The 13799-nt window shown below is 37.2% G+C and overlaps 1 protein-coding gene across 1 annotated transcript in view; it reads right to left on the bottom strand.

The window, feature by feature from the left end:
• Positions 1-13799, bottom strand: part of kis (chromodomain helicase DNA binding protein kismet) — a 1089809-nt gene that overhangs the window by 564811 nt on the left and 511199 nt on the right. Inside the window, 1 exon segment of the mRNA XM_090383876.1 lies at positions 5402-5513. Within this exon segment, the coding sequence (XP_090240002.1) occupies positions 5402-5513 (112 nt within the window).

The following is a 13799-nucleotide window of genomic DNA, read 5'->3' as shown; positions in this document are numbered from 1 at the left end:
TCTTTTCCTTGACGGTTCACTGTTTGTAATGTCCTGATCATAATATTCAATCAGATCATGTTAGCCACCTAAAGATAAATCTGACTTACTAGCAACCTACTTTCTGCTAACTTTTATACTGAAATCTCCTATGGTAAAATATCTCATATCATACACAATACACTCCACCCAATTCTTCCCATCATCCAACAAAAGAATGTTCATAACATCCTTCTGTTGGATGAACAATTTTTCCAATTGTTCTCAATAGCTGCGACCCTTAGATTATTCAGATTGTGTCATCTTTTCGCATACTTTCATTTTCCACTTGTCCTTGTCCTTCTGGGTGGATGCTAATATCCAATCATTTCCTAAAAAGGGTAAACAGATACCCTGCCGAGCCAATTAAAACCATTAGCATTACCAGTCACATGTGATGCAAAAAAGCTTACACAGTATCACCAAGAAAAAAAAAAAAAAAAATAAATAAATAACCACAACCAATTCACCTATCCATTCACTCCAAAAGTTTGCCCAGTCAGTTCTTCCCTGAATTTATTTACTCTATCAACTTCCACAACGACAGACAGAAGTTTGTTGCACATCTAGTCTGTGACTGTCTTTCCTCAATTTGAATTTATGCTCTCTCGAGTGCTTTGGTCTGAGCATGAGGAAGAATCACATCAGCAGTGAACTTGCTCAAACCATTTAAAGCCTTATACATCTCAATAAGACACCTCACAGGTGCCTAGTCTCCAGACATTGCAATTTGAAGAACTTAAACCTTTCTTGGTAAGCACACCCCTTTGTTCCCCACACCAATCTCGTTGCCCTTCTCTGTACTAATTCCAGCAGCTCTACATTCTTCTTAAAATGAGGCCCCCAGACCTGTATGTATTACTCTAGGTGTGGACTGACCATTGTCTTATACAAATGGATAATCGCATCCTGATCACTGTTAGCAAAGTTCCAGTACAGTGCTGACAAGACCCCATGGGCTTCTCTGGCAGCCTGTCTGCACATAACCCCCAGGTCTTTTTCATTCTCCACTACCCTAAGTGTAGTACCGCACAGTTGGTACATTACACTGGGATTACTGCTACCAATATGCAGTACTTTTGATTCATCAATGATAAACTTCAGTTTCCACCTCTCAGCCCACCTGCCAAACTTTTCCAGATCCTGCTGATGCAGCATACTGTCATTACTGTTATTAACAACCCTGCCTTTTGTATCACCTGCAAACTTGGACATTAAACCTGTTATACTTTCATCAATAACATTGATAATATAGAAAAAGAACAATGGTCCCAACACAGAACCCCGGGGAACTCCACTAATAACACTGGTCCACAATGAGCAGTTGTCTACTGATTACCACTTTTTCTTCTTCCACTGAACCATCCTTTTATCCATAGCAGCAACTTTCCCTTAATACCAGACTGCTCCAATATGTACAGCAGCCTTTTATGGGCAACAGTATCAAAAACTTTCCTGAAATCCAAGTATATGAAATAAAACTATTTCTTTTGCATCCACTTCCTTTATAACCACATCATAGTATCCTATTAAATTAGTCAGGCAAAAGTTCCCCTTAACAAACCCATGAAACATCTGAACTATAACTGAAATTTTTCTCTAGATGATCAGTGGTAATGTCACACCAAACTGGCTCAACAAGTTAAGAGTACACATATGTGCAACCATAATGCATTTATGTCTACTCTTTTTCAAGTAATGGAGATATGTTTGTACCAAAAATATTGGTACAAACATTTAGGGGAGGTAGGTAACATCTAAAGGAACATGAATCGCATAGGAACCCATAACCGGAAATGTCACGGGAAAGTAGCAGCAGAGGCACGATTCGAGACAGTAATTAGTGGCAAACATTTAGTTGACATAATATTAACAATGGAGTACAAGATGGATGCATTTCATAATGTTACAACAGATGCTCGAACGTTCCACCATGAGACGCGATGCATGCGTGACACCGACCCGGCATGGATTGGCGGACACGGTCGAACACACCTGGAGTTTCTTTGACAGTAGCAGCAGCACAGACGAGTCTCGCCACGAGATCCATTTCCGTCTCCACAGGCGATTCATACACGATAGATCTTAGGGGCCCCCCACAGAAAGAAATCAAGGCTCGATAAATCAGGTGAGCATGGGGGGGGGGGGGGGGGCAACGGGTCCGCCACGGCCAATCCATTGACACCCAAAATGCCTGTTCAAATGCCTGGTCATAAACACACCTTCCATAATGGGCAGGAGCCCTGTCATGTTGAAACCAAATGTTGCGTCTCGCATTTGCTGGAACATCGTCAAGTAAACCTGGTAGAACTTGTTCAAGAAAGATCCGATATTTAGCGGAGTTCATGCGGGATGGTAACAGGTATGGGCCGACTAAGCAGTCACCGACCATACTTGCTCACACATTTATTGCGAAGCGATGTTGTGCAGCATGGGGGCGCACACCGTGTGGGTTGTCGTGAGCCCACACATGAGCATAGTGCTCGTTGAATAAGCTTCATCCGTGAACAAAACATATGCTAGAAAATTCAAGTCTTGAACACTTTCTTGGAGAAACCACTGCGCAAAAGCCACACGTGCAGGATGATCTTGGGGGAGCAGTAACTGAACCCTTTGGAGATGAAAGGGGTGTAAGGAATTGTCCTGCCAGACACGCTGTACACTGCAACAAGACACTCCTAAGGTAGAGGCAACGGCACCTGTGCTGGTAGTAGGATTATTCTGGACGGCATTCAACATACTTTCTTCCATGGCGGGAGTTTGCGTCGAACATGGTCTGCCCGCACTATTCCTGTAACCTCTAAATGACCCATAATCGCACAAATTTTGATGCACACGTGCAAACAAACAGTGATCCAGTACATGTCTGTCTGGGAAGCGTTCTCCATAAATTCGTTGAGCGGCTCGTCAATTGACCTCTGCTAATCCATACACTAGGTGCATGTCTGCCAGCTCACAGTTCGTATATCGATGCATGCTCTTCGTGCGGCGACTACCGCGCCGTCTACCGACATACAGTGACGTTTCCAGTTATGGGTTCCGATGTGATTCACATTCCTTTAGATGTTACCTACCTACCTCCCCTAAACATTTGTACCAATATTTTTGAGACACCCTGTATATCAACTGGCAACTATTAAACTATTTCGTACCCTTCAATATAATCAATAATTGCCAATATGGATTACATCAGAGGCAATAAACTGGCGCTATGATATGTTGCTACTCATCTTTCAACAAATTCAATGGAAAATGTAATGCTATGCAAATAGCACAGCATTACATTACTCAAATGGCACCGTTTTGGAGATTATCTTCTAAATGATAATTAAGCTGTTTTGTATTTGATACAGAAATTTCTGTAGCTATATGCAGTGCTATTTGAGGCATTATAGCACTGCATTTAACACACCTTTTTGGCAACTCAATTCATAAATGCGTTGTGAGCTCCTATACTCCAGGTGCCGACTGTTACCCCTTCACCGATGAACAGAAAAGATGATTTTTGATGGGGTTGGGCGATTGGTAGCACTCAAATGAAAATAAATATTAATAAACTTTCTAACTGGAAAGCACTGCTTATTTACTATAGACCTAACACCGCGTGGATTTATAAAAATGATAATTTTAATGAGAGAGAGAGAGAGATGCTATTAAAAAGCAATAAATTAATTATCAGTTATGTTTCAGAAATAGTTACCCATTTCCTCAGAGCAAGTGATCCTCCAGTTAGTCAGAGGATGAAAATATGTAATGCTTTCCGTCTTCCGAAATCATCCATTCTAACAGGAATAGTGCTTATAGCATCTTGGAATGGTTACATGAGAGAAAAAATGCTGGGATCACAAAGAAGAGAATGGGTCAAATGCATTTTACACCATAAATCCAGACGGTTGGCTGTTATATTGTTATGATATTCTTCATTTCCCTGCCATCTCTTTAAATTTCTCAGGACTACTATAGAAATCTCATTTAATGTCTACACAACCTTCTACCCCAAATTAGCCATTTGGATCTACAATTCTTAGCATTCCATATTTAAAATGTCACCGGCACTAGGAATTTCACTTAAAACCTAACTTTTGAACAAGCTGATTACTATAATTCATAGTTATTAATAAATGGTGAGCTTTCTATTTTATCTGTTTTACCAATTTTTATATCCTTTTTTTTGACACTAGTTACCATTTTTTCCCCTTTTAATTCATTCAGTACAAGAAAAATATGATTCATCATGTGAAAGAAACGAAGCAAGTCGCACAAGTATATTCGTGAATTTCTCATTCATCTTACCATCTTTGTGACTTGCTTCATTTCTTTCATATTTCTTTCCAAAAATGCTGCCATTGCTCAAAGCATGTTTCAAGCTCACCTTTTGGAAATGGGCTTGAAGCCTACATCACACTGTTCTGAAATACCCTCAATAGTTAAAAAAAAAAAAAAAAAAAAAAAAAAAAAATTCATTCTTGGAAGGTATACGACATTTTGAACACAGTCAAATGTTACTCAATCAAACCTAGTGAATATGTAACAGGCTACATCACACACACTGTTCGGAAATACTCTCAATAGTTTAAAAAAGAAAAAAAAAATTAATAAAAAAATCATTCTTTGAAGGTATACGTCATTTTGAAAACAGTCAAATGTTACTCAGTCAAACCTAGTGAATATGTAATAGTAGCCAATGTAATAGGACTAGGATCTCTGACACAACCAAACGGGTGAGATAACAAAAAATTTATCTCAAAGGCAACTTCTGAAACATGCTGTTCTGTAACACAATGAAGACATTCTGCTCTATCTTCAGGCCAGGTTTGATCTTGTGCTCCTGTGTCAAACAGGCGGCATTGTACAAGCTTTTTGGAGACTACTCACAATTTTTGAAGTAATGATCAAAGTGAAAAGCAAATAAATTTCATAATGTTTTTAACTTAAATTAAATTACGTAAAAATGATTAATTTTATACATAATTAACTTTACATAAATTAACAGAATAATCTTAATAGCCACACCCGCATGTAAGAAGAGAAGAGAACACCAACTGAATAGTCTAATAAAACTGCTTCTTTCTGATATAACTTTTGGTTTGCTTGTTTTCTATAGCATGTAAGGGCTTTAAATCCAAAGATAAAATATTTAAATTTATATCCCAATTAGTAGAAAAATTAAGTTAAAAAATGAGTATACTAAAAAAAAAACTAATTACAATGTTTGTAGTAATGATTAAAGTGAAAAGCAAATAAATTTTATAAAAAATTTTTGTAACTTCAAGATTACATAAAAATAATTAACAGACTGATTAAAAATTTTACAGCTCTCAAGTCAGTTTTCAACAGAGAAGCATTTTAATCTGTTTTAGAATAAAGAGTTATCTTTACACACCTGAATGATTTCTATGAATACGTGTTTCACCATCTGCGGAAGGAGTAATCAGATCCCATATAAAACCTTTAATTTTTTCATCCCCTTTGTAGTGTAGTAAGCAGTAAAGTAACTGTAAGAAAATCATTCATATAAAAAACCTAACTGTTAACAACATAATAATTTTTACTAAAAGCATGAGGTGTGATTTTAAAGTAATGAGCTATTTTTAATAAATATATCTGAACTCAACCACAAAAGTATTACTTCATTCAAAAGTCTGTACACAGTCAACTACGCATGCACTTATTCCAAAAATGCTGCCATTTCTCAAAGCATGTTTAAAGCTCACCTTTTGGAAATGGGCTTGAAGCCTACATCACACTGTTCTGAAATACCCTCAATAGTTTAAAAAAAAAATTCTTTGAAGGTATACAACATTTTGAAAACAGTCAAATGTTACTCAGTCAAACTTAGAGAATAAGGCGGATGACAATGCTGTTACAGAAAGACTGAACTTTCACAGTTGTTGTTTGGTTTTTAGGAGCATTAGCAACTAAGGCCATATTGCTCCGGGAATATGTGGTGGTCATTCCCTGACCTTTCCACCTTCTCCGTATTTGGTGGTGACGGGCTCGACCAAATACTTTCACAGTAACTGCAATGCAATGCAATGCAATGCAATGTGAGGAAAACTATTTGCATGGTAAGGATCCAATAACAGGTCACTCCTTTTTCATCACACAGAATCTCCCTAATAAGTTCTATATGAACAATGTGACTCATACTGATAAAACAGCTTAAAATTTCCTTAACTTGTAATTAAGATTCACATTTTCTTGAGTATCAGGAATGTTGGAGCTTTTCACAACAGACTTAGTACATTGGAAACAGTCTCATCATGAGTTACTATTTTTTTTATCAAATTGAATTTTGGTCAGATTCAAAAATTAAGAACAAATGTTTTTATGGTTTCTGTTCCATCTTAAAATGGATGGCATTCCCTTTACAGAAACTTTCCTCATGCTCATTTTCTTTTGTAATGACTCTTCCTTTAATTCATCTGCAACCACCATTATCATAATAAACCAGTTACAGTAATATACAAAACATTTCTGCAAGTTCTGTGAGTGATCCAAAAAAAATCTTCATGTTTTCATAGATATCATCTCCATTTCTTAAAACCTTGTATACCAGTTAAAATCACTTACTTTTAGTGTATCATTTTGATAAGCTGCTTTTAAAACATATTAATATTAAAAAAAAAATTAAGAGCTTCTTCCTTGCTATCTTTTTTTAAATTCACAGAAAAATTAATAAGATTTCATGTAATTACCCTCTTCTATTTACCATAACAGCTAGCATAGGAGATTAGCTGACCTCAAATAAACAACTTCTAAAAGTGCAAAACATCGAAATAAGCACCTCTTAAGACTGATCGCTATTTTAATATTATTAAAAAAATTGAGAGCTTCCTCCTTGCTATCTTTTTTTAAAATTCACAGAAAAATTAATAAGATGTCATGTAATTACCCTATCCTATTTATCATAACAGCTAGCATAGGAGATTACTCCCCCTCTTACAGTAGTGAGAGGATCAGAGTGGAAACAGAGGGTGTTAAGAATATCTGGGTATGACCAGGCTGCCATGCACGGAAACTGAACTTGGCCTGTTACAATGTAAGATCACTCGTTGGTGAAGATAAAATATTAGAGTTGAAAAGGAATTAGAAAATGTGAATTGGAATATCATCAGTTTGGCTGAAAGAAAAAGAAGAAATGGATCACAAGTTTATCAGGTGGAAATCTGCTGTACACCAATGGAAATAGTAAAAAGAGTGAAGGTGGGGTTGGCTTTCTGGTCCATAAAGATATAAAAAAGCAACATTTTGGAATTCAAAAGTACATCACTAAGGGTGTCAAGACTAATACGCAGGATTTCTAAGCAGTACAAGCTAAAAGTTAAAATGAGTTATGCACCAATCGAGCCACAATGATGAAGAAGTTTAAGAAATGTACACCGAAACTGAGAGTCTTCGGTGCTAAGGTTGGAAAGAGACAAAACAGCATAGAAAGGGGAACTATAAGAAATTTTGGAATTGGTGAAAGAAATGAGAGGTGAAAGACTTGTGGAATTTGCAGAATCTCGAGGATTGTCAGTAATAAACATTTTTTTCAAGAAAAGGGTGAACAGAAAGTGGACATGGAAGAACCCAAATAGATTAACAATTAATGAAATCAACTTCATCCTCACTAACAGAAGACATATGGTGGATGATGTACTTTACATCATCCACCATACAGTAACATATGGTGGATGATGTACTTTACATATGGTGGATGATGTACTTTACATATGGTGGATGATGTACTTTACCTGAACAAGGTAAATGCTGGAAGTGATCACAGCATTGTAAGATGCACACTTGATATAGATATAAGAAAAGAAAGGAAAAAACTGACTCAAGTAAATAATACACAGGTCTTTGAGATAACAGAAGAGGAGAAAAGGCAGTATGTACTGAAACTTAAGAACATGTTTGAGTTTCTGCAGACTGTTCAGGAGCAAGATAAAGATGTGGAATACTACAACTTTCTGAAAGTGATAAAGCCCAAGAAACCTATAGGTAAAAAGAAATCCAAAGAAGAAAAAATTAGTCAAGAAACACTTGTCATGATGAATTGAAGACAACAAATAAAGATCAAGATAAACACTGACAAGGATAAAATTGAGTATACTGAGTTATGCAAAGCCATCAGAAAGACTCAAAAATGACACAAGATTTAACACAAGAAAAGTAGAACAAACATTAAGGGAAAACAAAGGACGTAAATCAGCAGGAATACAGAAAGACAAATGATACTGAAACTGAAGAATAGCAATGGTGTTCTTATAAATAGCAGAGAAGGCATAATTCAAATAGCAGAAAGACTACTGTAGAGAATTATACAAGGAGTGAGGGAATGATGCCAGCAGTGGGGAAGTTGTATCACAAATTAGAAACGCATAGGACATACCCAATATCCTTCATGATAAGGTAGAAAATGCAGTGAAGAAAATGAAGAATCAGAAAGCATTGGGGAAAGGTGAAGTTACTGTAGAGTTGTTACAATTGGGAGGAAGAGATATGACACAGAACCTGGAGTGGAGTAATGCAATGAATAGTTTTGCTGCAGAAGAAAGGAGATATATCAGAAATTGGAAATTAAGACCAATTAGCTTGTTATCCCATATCCACAATTTGTTCACAAGGGTCATTACTAACAGATTAGAAAAAATACTTCATGAGAATAAACTGAAAGAGCAAGCTGGCTTTAGGACAGGATTCTCAAATATGGATCATATTCACATAATATCGCAGCTAATGGAGAAAACAAATGAATAAAAAACACCATTATGCTTGGCATTTGTGAATTATGAAAAGGCATTTAACTCCATACAGCATAAGGAAATGTTTCGGGCACTGTAAAGACAAGGCATAAATACCCAATATATTATGATTTTGAAGAAAATATATGAGAACGATACCACCTTTATTAGACTAGACAAAGACAGTAGCAAATTTAAAACTGAAAAAGGAGTTCGACAAGGAAACACAGTATCTCCGAAGTTGTTTACTGCTGCCCTTGAGAAGCTTACAGAAGATTAGACTGGTCACAGAAAGCAGTCAATGTGAATGGAGAGTACCTAAACCATTTACAATTTGCACCTGACATTGTGATCATAAGTCACGATCCCAAAGAATCAGACACAAATCTTAATCAGTTATGCAGAGTTAGTAAGCATTTCGGACTATACATGAATATGGCTAAAACAAAAGTAATGGAAGTCAAACGGTATGCAACAGCTAAAAAAATTCCAGATTTACCCTGAGAGAGAGCCAAAAGTAGAAGGGAATCACCAAGAAGAGAAGAATGATGATATCAGACTCAGGACCCTGGGTGTGCCAAGCCCATGCTCACCAGATGTGAGTCCCTGGGTTGAAGGAGAAGTAATTGAAAAGGTGGATTCATATACTTATCTGGGACAAGTCATTAGCTGTAATAATGATAAATGGCTGCAAGTCATGAGAAGAAAAAATTTTGTATGGATGGCATTCAGGAAACATAGTCACATAGCAATATCCCAATTTGTTTGAAATGTAAAATAATGAACCATTGTATACTCCCCACCATGACTTATCCGTGTCTTCAGTTGGCAATGATGGATTGAGAGTAAGCGCGTGTATTTAAGAAAGCTAAGTTCCTGTGATGATCCTGGTTACATGTGGAAATCTCAGGTGCATGTGATTCCAAGCCGGTGGGATTTTGTAAGGTAGTTTGGTATTTAATACTTGGATGGCGGCAGAACCATTCTATGACTAGTGCTTCATATTGGAAAATTTTAAAACTGGATTTTAATTTGATAATGGGAATGGCTGAGTCTACTATGGGGATGTGATTGTGTGATTGAACATGTTATGCTAGTTCTGTGTTGGTTTGGCCTGTCCTAAAGCTGTTGTAGTGATAGTATGCGCATGTGTTTGATGTTTTAATAGAACCATATTTTGAAGTTGTGCTACCAATGTAACATGCATTGCAGTTAGGTTGACATTTTATTAGGTAAATAATACTGTTCATATTGCTGATATGATATTTTTGTGTGTCTTTGTATGAATTAAATAATGAGCCAAGTTTATTATAAGTTGAGAATGTGAGGGTGATATCTGTATCTCTGAATATGCGGCGGAACCGATTGCAAAAATTACTATGGTAAGGTAGGATAATACATAAATTATTATTAGAGGTGTGTTTGGGTGGATTGTTAATATTATTTTGAATGGTGAAAATGGTTTGTTGAATTAATTGAGTGGGGTACCTTCTAGATATGAATTTTGTTGTAAGATATTGAAGTTCATAGTTAAGATCATTTTGTGTAGAACTGTATTTAATAGCATTGTAGATCTGATTATAAAGAACGGCTTTTTTATGTTAAGGGGGGTGATGGGAATCAAACTGTGGGTACTTTCTAGTATGGGTATTTTTTATAAAAATTCTTGTTCCTAGTTTGGTGTCATTCCTATATATGGTGAGTTTCAGAAAATTAATTTGTCCGTTTAATTAATATGGTTCTATTAAAACATCAAACACACATGAGTACAATCACTATAACAGGTTTAGGACAGGCCAAACCAACACAGAACTAGCATCACATGTTCAATCACATCCCATTAGTAGACTCAGCCATTCCCATTATCAAATTAAAATCCAGTTTTAAAATTTTCCAATATGAAGCCCTAGTCATAGAATGGTTCAACCGCCATTCCAATCTCCAAGTATTAAATACCAAACTACTTTACAACATCGCACCGGCTTGGAATCTCATGCACCTGAGATTTCCACAGGTAACCAAGGAGCATCACGGGAACTTAGCTTTCTTAAATACATGCGTTTACTCTCAACCCATCATTGCCAACTGAAGACGTGGATAACGAAAGCCACTTGTTATGGCTATTGGCCTCCAGTGTTAACCATTTATCTTCAACTTTAATATTCACAACCAAGGATGAAGACCTGCACTTCTACCTCCTTGCGCATATTTTAACTTCTGTTTTTTTTTAAAAACACCCCAACATAATTACTCCCAAATTAAATTAAAATTATCATCCACCCTATTCAAACATCAATTGCAGATTATAAAAAAAGGTGAGTACCATAATAATTTAAGCTATGCTATCAAAACTAAAGAACTAAACTGACTTGGGCAGGGCACATAGTTCGAAGACATGATGGCAGATGGACTAAGAAAATAACAGAATGGTACCAAGAGGAGCTAGAAGAAAATCTGGAAGACATCGACAAATAGATGAAATTCAAGAGTTTATGGGTAGTAAATGGATGGTCATTGCACAAAACAGAAGGTTGTTTGGTTTTTAGGAGCATTAGCAACTAAGGCCATATTGCCCTGGGGATATGCGGTGGTGTCATTACCTGACCTTTCCGCATCCTCCGTATTTGGTGGTGTTCTAACTTGATTAGAACTCTGTTCTAATCAAGAAGCGTGTGTTACGCACTGCTGTTCCTGCCACCTGGCTATGGTGGCACCTCAAAATAGAAGGAACTGGAAAGTTCTTGGAGAGGCTTTCATCCAGCAGCGGTTTGAAAACGGCTGATGATGATGAAGGTTGCTCATTAGCATTAGTAGAGGCATATGATGCAAGAAAGTTAGCTTATGCAGCATCAGCCAAAAAAAAAAAAAAAAAAAAAAAAAAGAGGAAAATAAAAAAACTTCCACTTCACCCCTCCATTCGTTAGAAATACCTGTCCAGCTGAGCCTCAAATTTATTTAGGCTATCAACTTCCACAACAAGGGATGGAAGTCTCTTCCACCAACCAACTACCCGCTGGCTAAAGGCAAATTTCCGCACAACTATCATACATCTGTCTTTCCTCAATTTGAATTTATGCCCTCTCATGTGATTGTTCTGAGCAAGAGGCAGAATCCCATCAGCATTGAGCATGCTCAAACCATTCAAGTCTTTATACACCTCTATTAGTTCACCTCGCCGGTGCCTAGTCTCCAGACACTGTAATCTGCAAAATTTAAGCCTTTCTTTGTAAGAGCAACCCTTTGTTCCATTCACTAATCTTGTTGCCCTTCTCTGTACTCGTTCCAACAGCTCTACATTCTTCTTAAAATAAGGCCTCCAGACCTGTATACAGTACTCAAGGTGTGGCGTGTCCACTGCCTTATACAAGGGAATAATCACCTCCTTATCCATCCCTGCTAGAAAAATTCCTGTATATCATTGATAAGACACCATGAGCTACTCTTGCAGCCTGTCTGCACTGATAAGAGAACTTCATATCTCCCTGCACAATTACCCCCAGGTCCTTTTCATTCTCTACCACAGTCAGAGTAGTACCACAGAGTTGATACGTTGCTCTGGGTTTGCTGTTTCCCATATGAAGTACTTTACATTTGTCAATGTTAAACTTCATTTGCCACCTCTCAGCCCATCTGCTCAACCTTTCCAGATCCTCTTGCGGCAGCATAATTTCAATAGTGTCCTTAACAACCCTGCCAACCTTTGTATCGTCTACAAACTTGGCCATTAAGCTTGATATACCATCATCAATATTATTTATAAATACAAAAAACAATAATGGACCCAAAATTGAACCCTGAGGAACTCCACTAATAACATTAGTCCATGATGAGCAGTATCCATTGATTACCACTCTCTGCCTTCTCCCCCTCAACCACCCCTTTATCCATAGCAGCAATTTGCCTCCAATACCACACTGCTCCAATTTGTGCAGCAGTCTTCCATGTGCAACAGTATCAAAAGCCTTTCTAAGATCCAAGTATATAATATCAAAGTTATTCCCTGCATCCAGTTCTTTTGTTCTTTTGCATCATACTATCCAATTAAATTGGTCAGGCAAGACTTCCCCCCTTAACAAAACCATGCTGTGTACGAGCTGTAACTGAAGTCTTGTCTAGATGATCCTGCAGTGCTTCTTTAACCAGTGCCTCCATTAAATTTACTGGAACAGAAGTTAAACTCACAGTTCTATAATTACTTCTGTCAACCTTTGATCCTCCTTTGTGAATTGGGGTCACATTTGCACATCTCCAGTCTATGGGTACCTCCCCTGAGTCCAAGGAAGCTCTCATAATTATGGCTAAGGGTTTGCTTACTTCCTTTGCTGCCTCCTTTAATATAACTGGATAGATCCCATCCACCCCAGGTGCCTTTCTTGTGTTTATCTTCAACAATTTCACCTCCACTTTACTCTCAGTTATTACAAGATTATTTAGCTTACTACCAGAGTTGAAAACACCTCTGGCACTGCCCTTGCTGAATGACTCCTCATATGTGAATGTCGATGCAAAATATTCATTGAGTTTGTTAGCTACCTGAGCAGGATCATCAACAGTTGAACCATCAATATCAAGTGGACCAATCTGATTCATCGCCTTCCTTCTAGAGTTTACGTAAGTAAAGAACTCTTTGTTGTTTGTCTTTGCATCCCTTGCCAAAGATTTCTCATAATCTGCCTTCGGCTGCCTAACCTCCTTTGTAACTTGGTTACAGATCAACTTATATCTATCATAGGTTTCTGTGTCACGTGTTAATTTATATGTATCCCATGCATTTTTCTTCTCTGCCATATGTCTCATTAGTTCATCTGACATCCATTTAGGCCTAAACCCTGAACAATATTTCTTAGTTGGTATGTAAAGCCTAGTAGCTTCCAAGGTAAGTTCTTTGAATGCTTCCCATTTTGAATTTGCTGTTGATAACATCATCAGTTGGTCCCACTGTATAGAATTTCAATACTGTCTCAGACCATCGTTTTCGCCTTTACGAAAGCAATAACCCTTCCCTTTACCCCTAATGGTAGTTACCTCTGAGTAAATCCCAGTTCAGCA

The sequence above is a fragment of the Mastigoproctus giganteus genome, chromosome 10, assembly GCF_048544385.1.
Source record: "Mastigoproctus giganteus isolate SK-2022 chromosome 10, ASM4854438v1, whole genome shotgun sequence".
NCBI lineage: Eukaryota > Metazoa > Arthropoda > Arachnida > Uropygi > Thelyphonidae > Mastigoproctus > Mastigoproctus giganteus.
The sequence above is the reverse complement of the archived record's forward strand: the minus strand, read 5'-3'. Positions and strand labels throughout refer to the sequence as shown.